This window comes from Camarhynchus parvulus, chromosome 5, assembly GCF_901933205.1.
Source record: "Camarhynchus parvulus chromosome 5, STF_HiC, whole genome shotgun sequence".
Classification (NCBI taxonomy): domain Eukaryota; kingdom Metazoa; phylum Chordata; class Aves; order Passeriformes; family Thraupidae; genus Camarhynchus; species Camarhynchus parvulus.
Window position 1 is genome coordinate 41,487,312 of NC_044575.1, and position 23,723 is coordinate 41,511,034.

Here is a 23,723-nt window from a genome sequence, read left to right on the forward strand (position 1 = left end):
TATTTTAGTAAACAAATAAGAGTGTCAGAGTTCATATGAAAAGAGCTTATAAGAAACAACTGCCATTAACACTAGTGTAATTCCATGGGAACATAAACTACCAAAATTATTGATAGTGGGTAGGTGAAGAAATGATGGTGTGTCTTCTAACATACTAGTGCACTGTAGATGGCAGATGAGAAAAGCAGTCTAACAGCAAAACAACTCTGGTCTGAAGAGAGGTGAAAATGACAGACTACTCAAGAACAACCGTTGTACTTACTCACACAAAACATCTATCAAAGAGCCATGTCCCTAAAAACAGACAGCAAAATTATCCTAAAAGAGGTATCTCTATGGAGTTCGTGTTTTTAAATGTAATAATTTAACAAAAACATGTTAACAACTGTGTTCCAAAAACATTTAGTTCCAAGTAGCACCTGGTAGATTCCCAAATAAAAATATAGAAATTTAAAAATATCATCACTGCATATTCTCATACTACAGATTTTGTCATTATTAGGGGCAAAGAAAAAAAAATCTCACTATTTCTGCCAGAAAAATGACAGAAGTGCAACTTCAGCTTTAGAAACAGGAGAGCTATTGTTAGCACAAATGATAAAAGTTGGATATTGCTGGATTTTAAGCAGCTCAATGTCCTTCAGTTTTGCCGTCAACATTCCAGAAGCATTGCAGATTTTTGAATGACTTGGTTTGGATTCTCCTCGTTGTACTCTTGTACAGAGCATAAAAATATTGTTCAGATTTAAAATCTAATTTAGTCATTTACATAGAAACGCAAGTAAGTTCATATTCACAGCAACCCAGACATGCTTACAGTAAAGAGTTGAGTTGTGCTAGAGTAGAAAGTAGTTAACCATGAAAAAAAAAATTATCCAAGATGGAATTTGGTTTAGGGATCACTTTCATTCAGATGTAAATACTAGCTATAAGACAGTTTTTAAGCTAAGGCAACAAGAATAAGAGTGTTCTGAAATTTTAATTTAATTGCTTTCCATCCCTTCTACTTTTCCTCTACAACTGCTTCTAAATTCTACAATTACATCAAAATCACAGGACTTTGTATGATGTCCTCCTGCACATCCATTTTTGAGAAGGCTGTGTCATCAGCTATTGACCTGCAGATCACATTAACTGCAGTATCAATTACTTCTGTGGGGTGACAAGGGTTTAGACAGATAAATTTGTTACTAACACACTGCAGACACATGGATACTGTAAAATTCTACTGTAACAAGCAATGCCACAAAAATTTATGAAAAAGTTTTCCTGCATGTTATAGATATAAGAATACATCCAGGTTGCAGACTTCTCCTATTTAGTCATAACAATTATAATCAGTGTAACAAAAATACCTACTGATCTCCTTCCAGAGTAATACAAGCATTTTCATTCATGAAAAACCATTCAGTGCTACCCAGAGCAAAGACTATGCCTTGCAGGCCAGAGATGAACTGATATGCAGATTTCTTAACTCAGAAATGGATTTGAGAATTGTAGTTTCTTTGTTGTATGGGTTTTTCATGAATTTTCTTTATTTACTTTGCTGTAATAGTCAGTAAAAATGTGGCTGAGCTTTGAATATCCAAGGAGTACTTTCACCATCAGTGAAGACCAGTTTCCATCAAAAATTTGGAAGTAAATGTAAGAAATTGCTTTGTTTTGCACCGTAAAATTTTAATCTTTATTTTTACTTTGACATTTCTTCTTAGGATGACATAATTACACAATAAAAATAAATTATTTTGTCTGTTTAGTAAATATAGTCTCACAAGTAATTAAGTACTCTCAAGTCTGCTATAAAACATTAGGAACTGAAGGGCATAAAATTCATAGTTTATTCATGTGACAGCTATTTGATGCTAAAATTGAGGGCCAATACATTTTTGAAAGCACAGTACTGAAGCACTGTATTTCACTGCAGCATTAAAAAAAAAGAGTGCCTGATACTAGCTTATAAAATCTGTATGTACTTAGTACATACATAAAAAATTGCCTGATTTACCAAATGCTAAACAGAACAAAGATTTAAACCATCATTGTGTTTGTGTGCAATACCATATTTCTGATTATTGAAAACTATTGCTTTGGGTAAGAATTGCGTAATAGATCATTAAAGGGTTAAAGTATAAAAACATCTGGCTACCAGAAGGGACAGCAATTTTTAAGATGTGAAATATACAAATGGTTTTATTTAAAAATTTTCTGCTTTTCTACTTTAAAAACTGAAACTGTGCAGAAGAATATTATTTCAGACTAATATGGAAAAAATATTATTTCTTAAACCACAAAGGGACAGTTTCACATAATGTCATGAATGGAACTTTAGCCTTCAGTAAAGAGGAAATAAAATTCACTTTGTAATATGAACCTCTATCAAAGGTGGAAGGGAGACAAATATTACATGCTATCTAGACTGCCATGCCAAGAGGGTAAATTTAAGAAAAATTTTCCTGGCTTTGGAGTCCCTAAGTCTACTCAGTAAGAATTTTTGTGTGTGTGTGTGTGTGTGTGCGTGGTTTGACATCTCTTCTGTTCTTCCACCCCTTTGAGAAAATTTTATAAAGGGATATAAAACTGATGAAAACCCAGTCACATGGGCAAAGGCAAATATACTGAGCACTGAACATACTTCAAGTTTTAAAGGCAAAATTGTTCACCCAGTAGTAATTTCTGTCCTATGTAGTACAGAAGTCGATTCAATACTTGATGTAATAATGGGGGAAATCAGACTGCTTATCCTTAGTTTTCTAACAATATAAAGCAGTAGCGATCCTGTTTTAAGAACACATACTTCAGATTTCTAAGTTACAAGTCAGGAAAAAATGTATAAATACATAAAATGGTATGATTTTTACAAATTCCTTAGGAAAAAGAGCGGACATTATATTTCTGGTATTACTTCTCAGCTAAGACTCTCCAAGGCCCCTTTATTTACCTACTTTCATGTCACAAAAACATTTAAACTTTGGTAAAACAGTTGGGGTATACATTCATCCAACAGCAATCCACGCACCAGACCTCACTACCACATAAGGCGTTTTGAGAACATGATTTACTGCTTAATAATATATTTTAAAGTGACCTTTCTATGTTTTGGCCATAATTTGCAGGTACCATAAAGTCTGCAAGCTGCTAACATTTTGTTTTGCAATTTTTAAGTTTCAGCAGACCAAACCATTTAAAGTATTTTCAATGCCATATTTCCACCTCTGCTCTGATCTAATAAAAAAAATAAATTACAAATGTTGGATCCACTTAAAGTAAGTTTAGTTTATAGTAGCTGCGGCTTGAGCTACACACTGTTTCATGACATCCACACTCTTTGTAGAGAGCAGTTTATTTGTTGATTTTTTTTCTTGTTCCTGTCATGACCATTGAGATCAGAACAGATGGATATGCCTGTTTTGTTTTCTTGACCCTCTGAATGAGGAGATGTGCCAGAAGTTTGCAAAAAGCCAATGCCAGCACTACCATGCACAGCATAATACACAACAAACAAAAGGTAAAGAAAACTTTCAACCATGTCAGATTTTTTTTTTAGTCTTAAGCAATTTAAGTTCATGGAAAATGAACAGAGAATAAACTCAGTCTTTTTCTCATTTCTGTGTCTGATTTTGATGTTCTCACCATGTTGTGCTGTTTGAAACAGGATGAACACAAGGTGATTGTCAAGAAGTGCATGGTCCAGAGCACCCACTGGGACTACAGAACACTTCATCAGAGTATTGGAAAAAAAAAAAAACAAAAACAAAACCAAAACCAAAAACAGAAACAAACAAAAAAAAAAGAGTCCTCTTTTGAGATGGCACATCAAGGTCTGTGAATTATACCTGAGACACCTACAGTGCTCAAAAATAACAGTGTTTCAGAGAAGAAATAGGCTTCCTAAATATTACAGAAGTCTGCAAAATAAAATTGTTTGAATGGTGTTAATGTTGCTACAGTACCCTGGCAGCTTTGGCAAGTCTTTTAAGGCACACTAGCCATGATCCAGCCAGAAGTAGCTGAGAGGAAAATGAAACAAGAACCATCAGAAACACTTGCATTTCTTTAGACAGCAGAATTCTTAGACAGAAAATTCTTTGATTTGCTCTTTGAGACCACTGTTACGCAAAATTGTGTCCAATTTGTTTAGAATAGTGATATCAAACACAAATGAGCAGTATTCTATTTCCACAGTATTTTACAATCAATATAACACATCTTGTCTAATAGAGAACAAAACAGAATAAATAAATGAACATTAAACATTGCTTTTAAAATTTTCACAGCCACAAAGAAGTGCTGTTCAACACTCTTGATACAGATGGGTGAGATTCAGATTCTTTAAAGTGCCTAATTGAGGCCATCTAATAAAAGTGTTCTGGCCAAAAGAATAATTCTAGATAACTTATAATACATATATGCTGAACCCGAAACCAAGCTGTGAATTTTTAATTGCTTTGAGAAAATTTTGTTTTATCACTTCTTTCTTAAATGATTTTTTCAAACTGAGGAGCCTAAAATCACAAATGTGTCTGTACAACACTGCATAATTATTCTCTGTCATAGTAATAGGCAATTTCTGAATGTTTTTTTCATTATCATTAATGTTATTAAATATAATTAAAAAACAAGTGTCAGAACAATTCCTGTATAGGGGTAAATAAGCTCATAGCAAAGATTAATGTCACAGGTATTTCACTTCACAGTATTTCAGGAATACAATAAATATTGTCTAAGAGGACTGCAGAAACAAATACAAGAGCATAGCAAAATCTCAGAAAACCTTTGGTGTGCAAGTCACCTAAATTATCAAAAGAGTTCATTAGAATTAGTCTTGGTGCTCTTTCATTTGAGTGTTTGGCAACTGTTGAATCATTAAGGGTGCATCACTCCTACAGCAGATGGAATTACTACTGTTCAAAACAAAAAAAAAAGTGGAATGGAATTTACCACAGAGAAAACTGGTGTGGTTTCATAAAATATTCTACTGCTTTCCTCCTTCTGCTTGCAGCTTCTTTTCACTAACAGCAACATTAGTAGAATCTTCCTTGGTGCCACTTGTATCCAAAGGAACCATCCCCTTCGTAAGGGCTAGAAATAAGTCACACAAAAAAGGTGATTAAGCATCTTCAGAATCATACATTAAGTCAGACTCAATGATCTTAGAGGCCTTTTCAAACCTATGATACTTGGATTTGGTTGACTGGCCATTAGTTTTTATTTAAAACATGTATTTTATAATATGATATTATAACTTATTCAGCAAGTAATAAATATTCAATATTCATAACTGAGAAGATAATATTTTCTTTGTTTTCTAGAGAAATATATTTTAATACTCTATAATACAGGCACAGCCATGAGCTTTCTTATACACAAAAAATGTAGACTCTGTTTAAAAAAATTTGATTCTTACACTAAGAAATATTTTCCATTTATTTTTCCAGAATTTTTGTTTAAATAAGACAAACCTCTCAAAAACTTTGTGAAGGAATATCTTTACCAACAGAACGGACTTGAGTCACCAAGTGACACTGAACAGGTGCTCATACAATGTCATACTGTGTATATACCTTCACAGCAGGGTACACATATAGTGCTTATTTCTAAATATATTATACTGCATCAAAATCCAAACAATATGAATTGACAAAACATCTTATCATAAAATGCTGAAGAAAAAAAATCAAATATCCAAACATTTAGCAAAAGGCAGAAGGAAAGTGGTTAGCAGCTTATACAACATATCCTTCTTCTAATGGCCTTCTTTATAGCACAAGCATGGAAGAAAAGTTGTCCTACTTAATATCCAGAGTGCAATTTTTGACAATCCAGTAAAATTGTAGCAATATATAACCAAAAGTTATTTTACAAGGAGCAAGACTTCACAGTTTGGTTAGGAGGCGTGAGATGTTTTCACTTTCAGAAGAATGAAATCACTGTGTTTGGGACATTGGTATAACAGTGAGTTCTAAGTATTCAGCATAAAGTTTTCAGAATTGGTTCAAAGCTCTGCTGCTGTATGCTATGTCAGTGGTACCTCCTGTGGACAGTATTCAAAGTAAAGCAAAAAATCATAAAGCAAGTTCATTGCTTAACTAATTCAATTTGCGTTTTTCTAAGTCATGATGTCAAGTTTCCAGTCATTCCAAGTTCTTATGCTTAAGCAGCCCTAGGTTTTGTTCTAGAAGGGTGCCCACAGCATAGTGATGTTGCAATGTCTTTTTACTTGTAAGTACATTACATTATTTATAAATGCCAATAAAAATAGTCTTAAGAATTTATGAAAAAGTATAAATAGAGGGATAAATACAGGCACCAGCAATACAGTGCAAAAATTAATTGTTCTGACAATAAAGTCTACATTCAGGACAGCTTGGTTTTATTCAGCTGTGGTATCAGTCCTACTACATACCATGTTGACACAAGAGTGTTGTCCATCACAACTTATGAAGCCCTGCAATATAAATTCGCAGCAACAATAGAAAGCCTCTAAGACATATGGTTTCTGGGAAACCATCCAGGTTAAAACCTCGAAGTGATGAAATGTGCAAAGAGAAAGGCAGGACTCAATGCACAAAGTAAATGCAAAGCATGTGTAACTCAAGGGACTTTTGTACTCAAAATTTCAGGAAAATACAGTGGCCGTAAAAACAGTTTCTGAGGATTATTTTTTAGATAACAACTAGTAGTGACTGGCTGGACCAACCATTTTGGTCTGATAATAATATGGATTGCAAACCACATCTAGTGAATGTTTCCTTGAATAAATTATTTTCTCATTTCAACTTCTTAATTTCTAAGAAAACGGGTACAGAAATAAAAGCATGTTCCCTCAACATATTTTAAAATATGTTTATAATGGAAAAGCTGTTATAATTGCAGAAATTATACCAGAAACAAAACACAATGTTGATGTTAATTGCTTTCCTTTTAACTGCTTGCTGCATTGGCAAATTTTTGGTAAACATATATGTATATATATGGAAACAGATTGTTGTTCCCTTATTTATTTTCCCATACTATCTGTCCTTCTTTCGTCAACCAATTTTAAACTTAAATCCCACAATCTCCCTCACAAATAAGTTAAATTATAACAAATGAGTCTGCTCTCCTTCTGGGTGCTCTCCACAAGTCATAGGAAACCCACATTGGGAAGGAAGCTTCTAGCACTAGTTATTTAATCTATAGTCTGTAAGGCTTCATGAATTGAAGAGAGATGGAATGGGGAAATATAAATCACAAAGGCTTGCAAACAGCTCCAAAAGGCAAATGAAGGAAAAAATCTCCATCCTTCTGTTTCTGAAGAAGGAGACAATTAATCACAGAAAATAGATGATGACATGTATAGGAAGATTTATTAAAAGCTACAGTAGGTTTGGGAGCAAAGATGTCAAATTATACTTCACTGTCAAAGTCTCAAATGATAATTAATTAATATCATTACTGAATTTTAAAGTTCATTATGTTTTTGTGACTATCATGAGTGAAGTAGCTGACTTTTCATTTGCCACTCACTGAAAAATCTCCTTAATGCAAATACCGCAGCAGAATTTTCACTGTCCTCAAAAACTATACCAACAACTTCAAAATACACATCTGACTGGTGGAAATCAGTTTCAGATAAAGTGACAATCAGTCAAAAACCAAAGTCTGTGGAGTAATCCACATATTTCAGTGCCATAAGCACTACATAGTGAATTGAATCACCACTGTCCTTTGTTAATAATTTTTTTTTTATTTCCAGAAAATTTAGTACTTAGTGCTGGTAAAAAACAGTTGAATCAGAGAATAAATATGCACAACTGTTTCATCAGATTGGTATTCAGATCACATGGATCCTATTTCTCTTAAAACTCCCTAAAATTTATTTAAAAGATTTAAAGCAAGAAAGTCCTAGGTTGTTTAATTCAGGTTAAGCAGTATAAAGACATTGAAATAGTTTAGGAACACTTATGCTGTATTTTTAAAATTTCAGTAAATTTTTGCAGTGACCACTTTTGGAATTCTTGGGACTGGAAGGGACTGCTGGAGGCCATTTATCTGAACATTCTGTGAGGCATGGGTTACTTCTTTTCTATACCCAAAACAGGTTCAGTTGTACTTTGATTTGCAAGACTTTGACAGGGATGAGGTTTGGGACAACAGAAAAATCAACTCTGAGTCAAGGTAAAGTGTTCCTGCAGTACAGACGATACAGAGGTACTATCTCCTATGCCTTATTCAAACTACTGCTATTCAATATGCTCAGCAAAAAGATACTAACCCCAACCCATAGATTCTGAAAGGAAGAGAAGCCAATTACCTTTAACCTCATAAGATCAGCTCAAGACTTACTAGCGAGCAGTAATGTACCACAGCACTCATAGAAAGATGCAACGTTTCAAAGTGCAATGAAGCCTGAAATAGGCTTCAAGAGAATGCAACCTTCTAAATAGGTTTCCAGTACACAAACTGGCTATATTGAAAATAAATGGAAGATGATATCCTTCTGAAGAGAAGTATTTTGATATCCTTGTACTGATATGCTTAAAAATCCCCTTAAAACCTGGTTTTGAAGTTACTTTTGACACTCATGCAAAGGTGTGCCTACATACCCAATCAAGACCTAATACGCCCTATGTTTTATTGAACATTTCCCAGCTGAATCAGAGATCCCATGACTTCACATGAACACAAGCTGTATATGCACATGGGGGTAGAGAAAAAACAGTTAAAAACACTATTGAAGTAGCATTAGTGAATTCAACTTTCACTGAGAAAATGCTACACAAGCATGGGACTAACTGGCACACATGAAAGATCTTGGAAAGAATCCATGTTTGAGGACATCTCTGTGGCCCCTCAGAAGACTAGAGGGTCTACAGAGCTTACAGGGGTATGACTTGTTAAGCAGAGATTCAGAATTCAAGGGCAGCCCTTTTCTTTGCAATAGATAAACAAAATATATTTAATGTCCCAGCCAAAAAAACTCAAACAACTGTCAGTGGGATGTAATGAAGTACTTCCTCGGCAAAGACATCCATCCAGCATCTAAAACTAAAACACAGAAGGATACTTAAGATGGTTCCAGCACTTCTTTTTTGAAAAGCATCATCTCACTTATCCAGGAAAAAAATTTTTATAAGAAAAAAATGTGTTACCGGTTTTTTTCTGTGATGTAATACTTACAACCTGAACTTGAATGAGGTGAGCTGCACAAAAAGCTGTTTTGAGTTTGCCAACTAGAATGAGCAGCCACTTCTACATCAGAAATTTCAGCATCCATTTTCACATCCTATGGGAAACAAAAATAATTTTACCTGTTACTATCAAGCAGCTGCAAACTTTAACAAAAACTAGTAGCACACGTACAGGCACATGCTGTGATTTCACACACACTGGAGAAGACTGATTTGAATTCTCTGAATTCTCAATATTGCACTTGAGTTCAAATTAATTTGTTTACGAGTTTTATCCCCACTTCACCACTATAAAATGTCTGCAAAAAACTGCTTTGCCTTGAAAAAAGCACTGGCATCACCTCAAGTCTTTGCCACTACAGCATGTTGTAAAAATGCACTTTCCTATTCGCATCACATGCACAGCTCAGCACACACCATATCAGCAGGGCAGACACAGTGAATAATGACTTCCTCATCAATGAATGGTTCATACTAATTCCACAAGTAGTAATAAATATAAATCTATTTTCTGTGCCACTGAGGAAACTTAAAGTTTATAGATTTCTCATGTCAAAGGTGCTTTTGAATGTTTTTGTTAAACCATTACATAAAGTCTTAAGTACAATGTTACTATTTATGGCTAAATCCATACAGCATAGCTTGTTGGTGAGGAAAGTCATTTGGCCTATAAGCTAAAAAGAGAAGATAAATTTAAAAATGTCATTTAAACAAAAATCCCTGAAAAATCTCTATTAGCTCTGCAGCAAGTAGTCCCCAGTTACAATACAATCCAAAATAAGATTAAAAGCTTGGCTTGGTATCCAAATTACTCAGTTTCTTGAAATGAGAAGAAGTCATAATGAATAAATGCATCAATTCATAAAACAAACAATTTTACTGCTGAATTATTATCATAAAAAGCCTCAAGGAATTTTGTTAAAACATCTTGCAATTTATCATTTATGTTGATAGTTAATTTTATGTTGATACATAAGATTTGAAAACTAAACAAAAAAAACCCATTAATTTACAGATACAATAAGTTTTTGTTCCATCACTGAAGAAGGATTTACTCCTGTTAAGACTAATGAGAATTATACATATTAATCCCCTTATGTGCTGATGAGAGACTTAATACCTAAAGTGTTTATAGCACAATAACAATTTTTAAAGAATAAAAACCATTTTTGTCTTTCCATTCTGCTTCCAGAAATGCTTTAAAAGAAGAGTTTTTAAACAAGAAAGGTGCTTCTACCAGTACCTGCAATACAAAATGGCTTTCTTTTTACAGAAATATTAATGTATAGAATGTGCCTTTTGTCATGAGCTTCATGGACAATTACATCTCTTGTGTTTGAGTAGATGGTCAATCATCTGTGGCAGGGAAACTCTCCTAAAATATTTATATCTCTACATGAAAATATTTATCTCTAGTTTTCCTCTGGCTTTCTGCTTTGGTTTTGCTTCTGTTGCTATTTTCTTTTAATATGTTACATTTATGAAGTTTTCCCCCAATTTCATCTTTATCTACTATTATTTGGCCCTTTCTTAGTTGAAAAATCAAGATTGTTGTACCTGATGGCATCCTCCCAGCCTATGGCCTACTTTTGTTACTGGAAATCTTCCATTTTAAAACATATCAATAGAAATTATAATTTTTCTGGGTGTCTAAGCAACAGGTATTTTAAAGCCATCTGACAAGACTACAGAAGAGTAGGAAGATTGAATGGGGAGACAAAAGAAATCATAAGAAAGAAAAAGACCTGCTTTTAGAGGAACATTCAACTTCGGTTTAATTTTTCCTCCTTAAAATTAAAAGGCTGGGACACAAGATTTGATAATGCCTGTCTGAGATAAATGTTGTCAAGCAAGCTGAAACAAGAGTAATATAAGAAAGGCTAGAAAGAAAAACATAACCGAGGAAAAAGATTAATTTCAGAAGTAATTCCATCTAAAATGATCAATGTAAAAATTTTATAAGAAACATGGATTTTCCCCTCACCTATCAAATATCTGTCTACTTTTATAGCAGGGGCAGTATGTATTAAGCGTGAACCAAAAATATCAGAAAGAATCAACTTTGGTGTCCTCAAACCTACACTCTTCCAGCAATCAATTTTAGAGACTCCCAACTGAAAAACAGTAAAATAAATAAATAAATAAATAAATAAATAAATAAATAAATAAATAAATAAATAAATAAATAAATAAAAGGCATTTGAGTTAGTTTCAAAGGAGGGTAAGAAAGGCAAGCATTAAAAAGGTTTTTTTTTAGTCTAAGCTAGCCTGATCACTGAAATCAGATTAGCACCCGTCTGTTACTTGGTTTTGAACATTCTGTTCTATTTGCAGCAGCCGTGACAGCAAGGAGTACTGTATGTCATGCAAAAATCCAATTAGGCCTGACTAAATGGAAACCATTAAATGCTCTCAGTTGTCTAAAGAAAGAGAATTGTTTTGGAATCAGCTTTGTACTGGATTCTGATTATTGAGTTCAAATCACACAAGCTCAGTAAGTTCAGTCAGCTTAGTGCAATGTTATGTTCTACCGTCAGCTGATTGCATTCCACTTAGCTTTTCAATGTTTTCCAAATTTCAGTAGCTACTGATTTAGAAATGCTTGTGTGGAGGGAAAAGAAATTCAAGATACTGAAGATTATCACCAGCAACATACTGATTGTGCCTGTTTCCTCCTTTCAATTCCTTCTTACAGAAGAGCAAGATAGCTTTTTCAAGTAACTTAGTACCTTCTCACAACAGCAACTTATTAAGCTAAAACATTCTGTATTTATTTTACCTTTTCCACTTTTTAAAAGACATGCTGTAAGTATGTCCTCATTTTACAGAAGGAAGACGGTTACATATAAGTTGGGGAAGAAAAACATCTTTTTATCTTTTTCGTAGAATGTGTGATCCTCAAGTTGAGCTCAATTGCTTAGAGACACAGGTTTGATGCATTGCCAAAGAAACTGATTTGATTGAGACATGTAGCAGAAATACTAGTATGATTCTTCAGGTCTGATCACTTATTTCAAACACTTGCATAAGAAATCATAGTTCTGCTGAAGAAAGCTGCTATTACAATGACAGTGATATGACAATGAACAAGCTAGTAAGGGAAACAAAGCATGTTAATAATTGGAAAGTTGAACTCATTTCAGGCAAAGTTTCTATAGAAGAGCACTGGATTTGTATTGTAGGGAGTTAGTTATTCATGCTTAGCACTGATGTAAGTCCAGTGAGTGACCTTTAGCAAATCACTTCCCTTCTGTTTGCCTGGATTTCATTTACGTATGAAAGAGACATCACACAGAATTGTTTCCAATAAATGCATATATCAACTACTGAAGAATTACTACATGTAATTTATAAATTAGTCAACCTTTTTATAGGGGAAACAGGTTTCTATCTATATCTTTTACTTGAAAGGACGAGAGAAAATTGAACAATTAAAAATTGCTGTAGACAGCAATTTGACAAAGCAGGTAAACACTTCAGAGTATTAAGACACAGTAAGATACCTTTTTGTGAAAGCTGAAAGATTTTTTGGAAAGTATCCATGGCATGGGTACAATGAAAGCAACCTTTAATTCATCAAATTTCATGCCATGCCAATATACCTGCCATGCCATCAGACATGGCAGCTGTATGAAACAGAAACATTCATGCATGATTTCAGTCTGTGTTTGTACTAGGAGTTAATAAGGTAAGGTTATGTTGCTGATTGAAAGTAATTGGGACACAGAAGTGGAGTACACGCACATACTTTGACTTGCCCAACTCTTTGCTTTGAATCTTCCAGCTGCCGCTGCAAAGAAGTCACGATGTCTTTATACCTCATATACCTCTCCTCAATCATCTCCCTTCGGCAATGGGACTCCTAGAAATGCATTTAAAGATTTAGATGATTTCATAACGTAAAAAGTAGCTAGAAATTCTGACTATTGTAAACACAGATATCATCAAGGATTTTCACCACAGCAAGAACGAATTAAGAACTAACTTTCAGAGGCTGAACTGCAGGCACCATACAAAAGCATAATGCTCTGTACAGAAAAATAATGTTAAAATACATGCAGATCAAAATGAAAATGGCCTTATCTTTAATTGTTGAATGATTTTTTGTAATACTTTCTAAACTTCAGCAATATCATACCTTCTAAGAAAAATTCTGTAATGGTGGAAAATTAAGTTCAACACTACGGAAACAAGCACTTGAAGAAAAAGCAGTTCTAAGGATATGGACAAAACAGTATTTTCAACAAGAAAACATAATACTTCTCACTGAACTAGCTAATGATTCACTTGAATTAACAAACCTCCTAGACAAGCCAGGAGGTTTATCAAAACTTACTTCCTCTTGCCTTCTCCCTTCCTATAAAAACATTGAAGGAATGACTTGCTAGATATTGTACAAAAAAATCCAATATGTTATTTGCAAATAGAAACAGTAATGAAGCTCCAAACTGACATCCTTCTCAAAGCTAAGGCATAAAGCTTAGCCCTCTTGAATAATAAATTATCTCTTAAACAAAATACTGTGTTGATAGGGGCTCATCTTCAGAAAACCATATTTAAAAAATTAAGCATGATGGAGAAGGACAAAGCCCGACTGAAACCAAAGATTTTGCATTCCAATCTCTCAAATATTGGCTAAGTTATAACTACAGCAATCAGAGAATTACAGTGTAATTTCATAGCAGTGTTAAGTGAGAGAAGGCAAGTGTGAAAGAGACTGCAGATGCCTGCTGAGAACAAAATTTTTCTTTTAGTAGAAACAGAAGGTAAACATAAACCTCTGTCAGAGCAAAAAAAGCTCTTCCGGGGATACGTGGAATGTGAAATTAAAACTATACATCTCAACAATATTGCTCATAAAAAAACCCAAACATTTTAACTAGAACTTATATTACCAAATCTGTTGATGATGACAGCAATAAAATGGCGTAGAATTATTATCTGATGACATCGTGCAGGAACACAAAATAAATAATGCTCCAAACAAGTATGTTTTGAAATGCTTATGACAACCAAGATTAAGGAATTTTACATATCAAATAAAATGCGAATCAATATGTATTTGTTGATCTGTGATTTAATACTGATTTAAAATTTATATTGTGCAAGGAAGCTACAAATTCTTTTCTATTAAACCACCTATTTCATAAATGGAAAGTAACTATGGTACGGGGGTTTACCCACTTAGCCACTGAAAATCTAATCTGAGCCTTATCACTCTTGACAGTATGTCACCACTACTGTCAATATGCCCTACTGTGTCCAAATACATCTTGATTGGATAGTGGTGCCGCAAAAATAAGTAACAAGTATTGTCATTATGTCAAAACAAAAAAAAAGTGATAAAGTGATAAAGATCATCTATTTTCACTCATTAAGTTAAATACTGAAACAACTGGCATAATTAATTTAATTATAAAATTTTCATTTTTTAACATGTAATATCACAATTTACCACTCCATAAAAACAGTAATTAACACATGACCTGTTATGTCCAGTTATCAATGTTTGCCTACATTATGGAGCAGTATTAATAATTAGAACTAAATTTATAACTTCAAAAACATCCCTATAAACATGAAAATAAATTTCAGTATGTTTCTGTCTATATAATACATACATATGCAACTGTAAATATCTCATTAAACAACTGATCTGTACATTCATAGAGATTATTAATTAACCAAAATATTTTAGAAGTACTGAGAGAGTCAAATGCAATCTTTCTTACCCCAGTATCTCTGCACTCTTCTAACAGGCTCAGTTTCTCAGGTACAGACTCCAGGTGGTTTAAAGCCACTCGGGTACTCTAAAGAACAGAACACAAGTTAAAACATTAAAAACAAAAGCATCCTCTCAGCCATCTCACATATTACAAACCCTAGTCTTATCAGCATACTAGTTCAAGCTTCCTCAGTTAGGGTGTTGACTTGCCCTAAAGCTCAATCACAAGCGGCTGTGTGACTCACTGAAGCAGTCATGCCAGAGGCTCCAGCCAGCCAGCCAGACCAGCTGGTGGGAGATGGAGCTCTCCAAGTCAGAGGCTGCCACGCGTGCCTGGTGCCTCTTCATGAGGCTGGGGCTCACCATTCTTTTGCAGAAGGTGAGCTGGGCTTGAGGAGCTGGTCACCAGCTAGAGGAGGAAGTGAACAGGCTCCATAGTGTTTGAGCAAGCAAGCAAAAGAGAGACTGATTATTTTCAGAGTCTCACAGTCTCAAGACTCTCAGGAGTCATGAACCTCCACTATAGTTGAGAAGCAGCTGGACTCAGAACCCTGCAGGGTAATTAGTCAAAGGACTGTTAGCCAAGGGTCTGTTAAAAGGTGAAGGCTGGAAGCAGGTCACAGCATGTACTAGGAGGAAGGTTCCTCCACCTTCTCAGAATTTGACTGGCAGGACTGGCACCCTCTACAATACACGTGAGGCTCTGGAACCAGAAGGCTAGACTACTGATGAGGTGGGTGGAGGTCCTTCTGGGATAGTGTGGCCTCCTAAAACACCACCTATACTCTGCACCAAGACCTCTGTTAACAGGAAAATGAAGGGTAGCTGTAATAGGAAACAGCCTTCTAAAGTAAATGGAGGGCCTCTTTATGCAGACTGGAGCCAGATCACAGGGAAGTCTGCTGTCTCCAGGGACTAGAATAAGAGACATTACTAACATGTAGAAGAACACAAGAGTCACTGTACAGCTTGTCACTGTAGGGAGAAAATTCATGGGGCCAAAGGTCTACTGGAGTTGAAGCTGGCCAGAAATGTGGAGGACGATAAAAAGGGTTTTTAAAAATATATTCATGGCTATAGGCAGTGCAAGAAAACCCTCATCCCTTTACAGGATGAGGATGGTCAAACAAGGAGAGAGAGGCAATGGCATTTAATGCATTCTTTGCCTCTGCCTTCTAAGAGAGGATGACTGACCAAGGGGATCACACTGCCCTGAGCAGAAGGATCATGACTGTGAGATGATCAACTCCCAGTCGACCCTGAACTTGTGTGAGATTTGCTGCTTCGGTTGCATCCCTACAAGTCTATGGGGCATGAAGGCATTCATTCAAGATTTCTTAAAGAGCCAGTTGATGTCATCACAAAACCTCTCTTGATGTTTTTTGAGTGGTCTTGGGAATCCAGAGCGGTTCCAGATTACCAGAAGCCGGAGAACCCTGTCACAATTTTAAAGAAGGGCAAGAAAGAGGACCCCAGGAATTACAGGACTGTCAGTTTCACTTTAGTGCCTGGTAAAGTTATGGAAAAGATTATGCTAGGAGGTATTGAAAAACACCTGAAAGACAACATCATCATTGCTCATAGCTGTCTTCATGACAGGAAAGTCCTCTTATTATCAAACCTGATTTCCTTTTATGACCCCTTTGAGTCCTGTGTGCAGTTTTGGTTACCACACACACATATGGTATGTACTACTGAAAAATTAGGCATACCATATTAGGCATATGGTATGTACTACTGAATTACCACTCTAGGAAGAGTTAGGGTTGGCCTCAACAGTAAGATTTTACATTCACACCCACCACACAAAAATGCAGTCTATTGCAAACTGCAAAGAACTGAAGAAAAGAAATATAATGGTTTTGGTTTTGTGCGCAGATGAAGTTGGTTGATCACGCATGAAGAACAGTCATGTCCCACAGGTCAGATGCCTCTGCAGCTTCTCAAAGGCTGCCCTTCTATTATTTGCCAAAGAGCAAGTAAAACCAGAACTGTCTGTACTTTCTGAACAACAGTTAGTATTTCCTCCATAATTCTCAAAATCACACTTCTTTGGATAAGGTTCTGCTAGTCTGGTATTCAATCTACCAGTAATGGGCTTCATTAATCATATTACTGCCTTGGTACTTTAAAGCAAAATCTTGAAACAAATAAAATCCATCAATCCTGAAATCAAATATTATGTTGTAAGGCCTGTGCAAACCAAGTTAACTTGCTCTTAACCAGAAAAGCTCTGTTACTAGTTCTGGAAAATCTCAGTCTGACCACCATGAAAAACATTCCATTTAGATCTCAGAGACTAAAAGTTTCAGTCACAACAGGAGAAGAAAACTCAATGGGAGCTTCTCTGCAAAAGTGGAATCAACTTTAAAAAGATGAAGACTAGGAGTGAGGAGCGCAGAATCAGTAATGAACAAGGTAACCTAAATGGAGACACACCATCTGTTTAAAAGCAGTGATGTCTGCTTCACTGTTAGTTCCGGACATTCTGGTTTTAAGGTTTTAACAAATATTCATTACAAACAAAGGTCAAATTTTATAAACAATGGGATTCATTTGCAGCTAACTTGGACTGAACTTGTAGTCAATATTCAGTAACAATTAACTAAATTAGATAGAGGATATGAGACTCGTTCTTCTGTTTCTGCAATTACATGTATGCAGAGATATGTATATAGGTATCTACCTATTTACCTACCTTATTTTAATACAGATGACCTCTGATCTGTTCTCATAAAAAGAGAACTCGGGCCCTAGGTGTAAGCCTATGCCTTAAGCCATTCATTTTTCAATTCCTTCTCTAATTTCAATGCCAAGACCTCATGTCAACCCTGTCTGTAAATGAACTTAAGGAAGATGTTAATCATCTGTTCTTCCAAATTGTCTCCTAAATATATCCCCTCTATTTCATGCACTTTTTGTAATGGAAAAAAAAATTAGCTGTTTCTCTGCTAAACCTTATTAGTTATGTTATTAAACATAATCCTGAAAGCAGAAGACCAGCCTTTGGGTTAGATGCATATTCAGTCTTTGGCTTTTTGGTTTTGTTGAGAATCATGTGCATAAGAATGGTACAGGCTACTTGGATTTCTGAAAGGTGTTTCAGACTCCTAAAGTTTAAATCTAACTTCACATTCAAAATGATGGGCTCTAAGGTAACCACTGCTGCTCAGGAAGCAGATCATGGGGTAATGATGCATATTACCAAGAATCTGCTAATGCAGTGCTCAGTATCAATCAGAAAACCAAAATCAACACTCAATATAATCAGGAAAGGATAAAAAAAGCCAGAAAACATAACTGTCCCAGATCATTAATCCAATTGCATCTTGACTGCTGAGTGCAGATGTGGATTTTTATTTCAAAAGGGAAAAAGGGAAAGGTCAGAGGAGTTGAACAAGAATTTTCAAAGCCATGGCGTGCTGTTTCCAAGTGAGAAATTATAAACACAATACTCTAAAGAATAGGACTCTTCAGCCAGTAAGAGAGGTGCCTGAGAAGACTAATTACCACTTTGTGTAAAATCAGAAGTCACATAAAGATAGAAAATTTTATATGGCTTTAAGCAGAAAACTGGGCAAGTTCATGAATGAGGAAGACCATAGAATGGTTCAAAATTCACAGAAACTACATTAAGTCTGGAAGCCTTCGAACTTTGAACAGCTGGAATCAGAATGAATGAATGAGAAACAAAATACATGTCAGTCCTGCTCATACAGTCTTCCCTGAGCATTTTGCTTGGGCCATTGTGGCAATGTCAATAGCTGGGCTAGATTGACCTTTGGTCTTGACCAGAATGGTTCTTTTCATATCGCAAAATTCTCACAGTCTTCTGAGTAGTCTTGAGGGACTTGAATAGGAAAACTCACACACTAACATTTTCAGGGACAGAAATGTGTGTCTTTTCCATAAAACAAGTGAAAAGAATGGTAGTGATGTGGAAGAAAAACAGAAAAAAAGCAACTTTTGTTGTTAGGGGAGGTTCAGTAAGGAAGGTGGCAACAAAGAAATACACAGAAATACACAAGAAATTGAAGAATGTGAGGGAAAGATGATGAAAGAGCTTTTAGCTGGTCCATAGAAGTGGTCTGGTAATTAATGAAAATCACAGCAACCTCCTCAAGATGGTTCAAATGCCATACTTGTATCATTAATGACTACACTCTATTCTATTAAAAAGACAGATTTAGCCACACAGATAAAACATGGAAAAGGATATTAGAAACACCTGATATAGAGGCCAATTAAGTACTGTTAAATTTTTTCCCAGAAATCAGAGAGCTGTATGCCATAATGCATAAAAATAATCCTAAAGACAGCAATCACATCTGTCTACTTCTGTATAACAAGCCACAGCAGGTACTGACCCAGTGCACTGATGGTACTGATAAGAGGAAAAAACACCCATGGTACTGTCTGAGGCAGTATTAATGGCACTTTACTTAACAGCAGTACTCTTCAATAGACTGAGTGCAACTAATCTTTCTGTTTTTAAAATAAAGATTATTTACTTTTAAAAGGGGCATTCTATTTTTCACAGAAAATGACAAAACAAATTACTTATTTTCCATTACTTCATACAAACACTTTGATGTTTTAACTGCATGTGAACAGTTAATCCTCCTATACTGATGTGTTCTTGGTAATAGCTTCACACTGTCTCAAGGGACAGATCTAAATCAAAATCAGACACATTTTATTTTTAGTCTCAAAGCTGCAATGCTAAATGCAAATAAATCAAAACAGGTTTGTATATAATACTCCTGAGGTTTGCCTTTATAGTCAATATATTGAAAACACAAACATAAACCAGAAACCAAACTTCATTGACTTTCAAGTACAGTGCTCCATTCTTTTCTGAGGTAGGTAAAAACAAATGGCTATCTGTATTGCACAGATATTTTTCTTAATAAGAGTTGATTTAAGTACCAGTTAGCTAATCCCCAAAGAATAACCATAAAAAGATTAAATGCAACGTCATTTTAACTGGCTGCAATGCATGTCAGTAGGCAGCTACAATTCAAACGAAAAATACAGTGTTAGAGGTGACCTAAAATGACTTATTTTTAAATTACCTTAGTGTATTGAATGCCTAAATAGCAAGAACAGGATGCACACAGCATGTTTAAAAGTATCCTTTGCTTTTCCTGTTAAGATCTGTAAAACTATGCACTATCAGCTTCAATCTCTAGCTCCCCACTGATAAATCAAACACTTTTCTTTTAAGCAGGTGGTTCTGCTTGAGAGGCCTGAGGTGCTCTGCTGACTTTTATACACCAGGCAAACTCTACAACAGCTGGGACATTCTGTGAACAGTACATCATATGTAGAGAGGGAACGTTCTGAGAAAACAGAAAAATGTATTTGATATCTTTATATTCCACATATATCATGACTCCAATTATACCACTGTTTTGATGATTTCAGCATATCAAGAAGTCAAATTACCTATACAAAGGAAGGCAACACATGCAACTTTATCAAATTACAATTTCAATGCTCAATTGGTGCTTTTTTTTTCTGTATTACATTGTTTCATGAGAGTTTTAACAAGTAAGATTTTTTAAAGCAATAACTACACTAATGGAAAACAAATGACCTTTGCTAACAATGCATTGCCAATGTCAAACTACTTGAACATTCAATTTAGATTCCAGATGTTTTTGAATGGAGTGGTCCACATTTTAATTAAAGGAACTTCATGAATGCTTCCTTTCCTGTTTGCAATGACATGGACTGTCTTTTCTCTCATTCATAAGCACATGACATCCCTGTGCTAACTAGAGGAATGTTTACATGGGAAAAATCTTAGGAAACTATTTTATGAATTTGCAGTTGTTTGATGCATACTAGCAGCTGGAAACATGGAGGAAACCGTTGTCTTTTGGCAAGCTAGCTTTCTGTGAATCATCAGTCAGTGTTCCAAGTACTCTGGGGGTCCATAGGAGTAGTTTTTGAGAATCCATTCTTTAGTGTTTACTAAGATTTTGATCAGAGACATCCAGATATAATTCCTAGGAACTAAAAGCAATATTACACAAGAAGTAGAGCGTGTAAAGTAATGCCATGTTAGTGGGAACACATTCTCAGAAGGTGTAAAGACTTCCTTATTGCTCATCATTAACAATATGAAGCACTGCAGACTAAAAATCTTTACATGTAATTTATGTTAAAGTTTTGTATGCTAACAGTATTTCTTCAAGCCTTCCAGAAAGCATTGCAAAAATTCAATTAACACAGCCTTCATGGGAAAGAAGAAATATCATTCAGTTTTCCAGGTGAGAAAAATTAAAGTAGAAAGAGAAGTGATTTAAACAAGGATTCACAGCAAATCAGTGTCAGAGTAGGAAAAGAATTAGGAGTTTTCCTTATGGATTTCCCTATTTTAATAAAAAGCTTCACAATAGTGAAAGAAAAAGAAACCTGTGGTGGCATCAATAGGTGTAATTGATGCCTGTGCTCCTATGGTTATACCTAGATCAAATAGGAAGTATTTAAATCTAAAATGAAGGACCTAGCAGCACTTTAGAAACATCTAGTCAATAGTCTGCTGTCAAACAAAATTTAACTTATTTTGTGATATACAAACCAAACCAAGGAAAATAAAGCACAAATCTATGTCTTATCCAGTTACATTCTGTGGAAGAACTCAGATACATATTCCACAGATGAAAGGCCAACATAATTCATATAAGAAGCAGCTGAGAGAGCTGGGTTGTTTATCATGGAGAAAAGGAGACTCGGGTGATGTTACCCCTCTTTACAACTGACTGAGAGGAGGCTGTAGCCAGGTCGGGGTTGGTTTCTTTCCCCAGGCAAATGACAGGACAAGAAATGGTCTCAAACTGTTTAAGTTGGACATTAGGAAGAATTTCTTCACTGAAAGGGCATTAGAATAGGCTGCCCAGGGAGGGGGTGGAGGCTGATCCCTGGAAGTGTTCAAGAAACAACTGGACATGGCACTTGGTGGTATAGTTTAGTTGACAAGGTGGTGTTCAGTCAAAGATTGGACATGAGGGTTTTGGAGGTTTTTCCAACCTCAGTGATTCTCTGATTTCTCATGAGCATCCTGTGGAAGGAACTCATAGGATCTCTCTTTAAAATTACACTTATATGCATATACCCACTACGTTAAAAAAAAATTGAGAATGCTGTATACTACTACTCATAGTTCAACTGAAATAAATAATTAAATAATTTTAGATAACTTAAATCTTTTGCAATAAGCATTTTTCCAGAGATTTTTCTTTCTCTAAGTAAAAACCTAAGGATTTTGGGGTTTTAGACTTTGGCAAAAATGTTCAATATTTGCAACATGTGGAACACATTTTCCTAATTTTGAAAGGAACATAGATAGAGCATGTAGGGGTTTCACGAGGAGCATTGCCAGCAAGTCAAGTGAGGTGATCCCTCTCCTCTAGTCAGCCAACATCCGGAGTGCTGGGTCCAGTTCAGGGTTCTTCTGTACAAAGGACACACAAGAGCCAGTCCAGCAAAGGACAACAAATTTTTAAGGGACTGGAGCATCTCTCCTGTGAGGAAAAGTTGAGAAAGCTGGGATTGTTTAGTGTGGAGAAAAAAAGGCTCTGGGAGGTCTCATCAATGTGCACATGGATCTGAAGGAAAGATGTAAAGAAGAGGGAGTCAGGCTCTTTTCAGTGCTACCCGGTGACAAGCAATGGGCACAAACAAACACAGGAGGTTCCATCTGAACACAGGAAATGCTTTTCACTCTGAGGGCTAGAAAACTATAGGTGATTGCATTAGAAAAAACCTGAAAGAACAAGTGAAACACCACATAGTAGGGGGCAGAGGATGGAAGAGTAGCTGGGTATTAAACAAGAGCAATAAATATGTGGGGTGAGAAGATAACATCAAGGAAGAAGGGAAGAGAAAGCTGAGCATTAGGAGGAAAGGAACAGTGGGCTGCCAGCCCACAGGACACAGAAGTCACTTGGTGGTAATGAGCAGAGGAAAGGCTCTGGGAAGCCCAGCAAAGGGAAGTGACACACTGGCTCCCTGATGAAAGGAAAGGAAAGGGCGAGGCAGGTAGGACAGAGGATCTCAAACTGCTCCTGGTCATTTTTTTAAGATCAAAGAATGGCTGTGTTCTGGGAGGACCAGAAAGCCTTTGATGTAACGGTAGTTTTGGCAAGACACTACAGAATCAAAGAAGAAAAGAAAGTATTAACCCTTCCATTCAGTATTTCCTCAACATTCATACAACCAAAGTATGAAAATCATTAAATAATCTCAAGAGCTAACAGCAAGACTTACTTATTGATGGAAGGCACACACAGAGAGACAGAAAGGAAGAACAAGCACATAAAAATGGATGGTGTCAGGCAGTCACATAATCTCTCTACAAAACGCATTTGGTATTGTTATCCTTCCAATTCTTCTTTTAAATTGGATGATAAACCATAAAACTGATGCAAATTTGAGCCTGCATCAGGAGAACAATCTAATAGCTTTTATATTGCTGAGTGGATGCAGACAGAAATTTGTTTTACTGGTATTCAAAACCTTACTTTCTTGAACATAAAAATGCATTACAACAAAATGCATAAATGTCCATACTGAACCAAAAATTCATAATAAAATATCAATTTTGCTGAATACTTACAGCATTACCGACATTAACCTAGATTTATGGACATTGTAATAAAAAGCTGAATTTTGTCCAAAAAGTCTGATCCAAGTATTCTTAGAAAAGTGGTAACCTCACTCTGGGTTCTCTACTGAAAGCAACAAATTGTTTTATTACCAAAGGATATAGAATGCATATGTTCACTGGAATTACTTCAGGATGTGGTTGATTTCAAATT

At 35.5% G+C, this 23,723-nt stretch overlaps 1 protein-coding gene across 3 annotated transcripts in view; it reads right to left on the reverse strand.

The window, feature by feature from the left end:
* Positions 1-1,694: 1,694 nt before the first annotated feature.
* Positions 1,695-23,723, reverse strand: part of CEP128 (centrosomal protein 128) — a 98,986-nt gene continuing 76,957 nt past the window's right edge. For all 3 annotated transcript variants that reach the window (XM_030949092.1, XM_030949091.1, XM_030949093.1), the window contains 4 exons: positions 14,903-14,980; positions 12,919-13,032; positions 9,160-9,265; positions 1,695-5,079 (listed from right to left, as the gene is read on the reverse strand). In XM_030949092.1, coding sequence (XP_030804952.1) covers positions 4,973-5,079; positions 9,160-9,265; positions 12,919-13,032; positions 14,903-14,980 — 405 coding nt within the window. In that variant the 3' untranslated portion in view covers positions 1,695-4,972. The remainder of the gene's footprint in view (positions 5,080-9,159; positions 9,266-12,918; positions 13,033-14,902; positions 14,981-23,723) is intronic.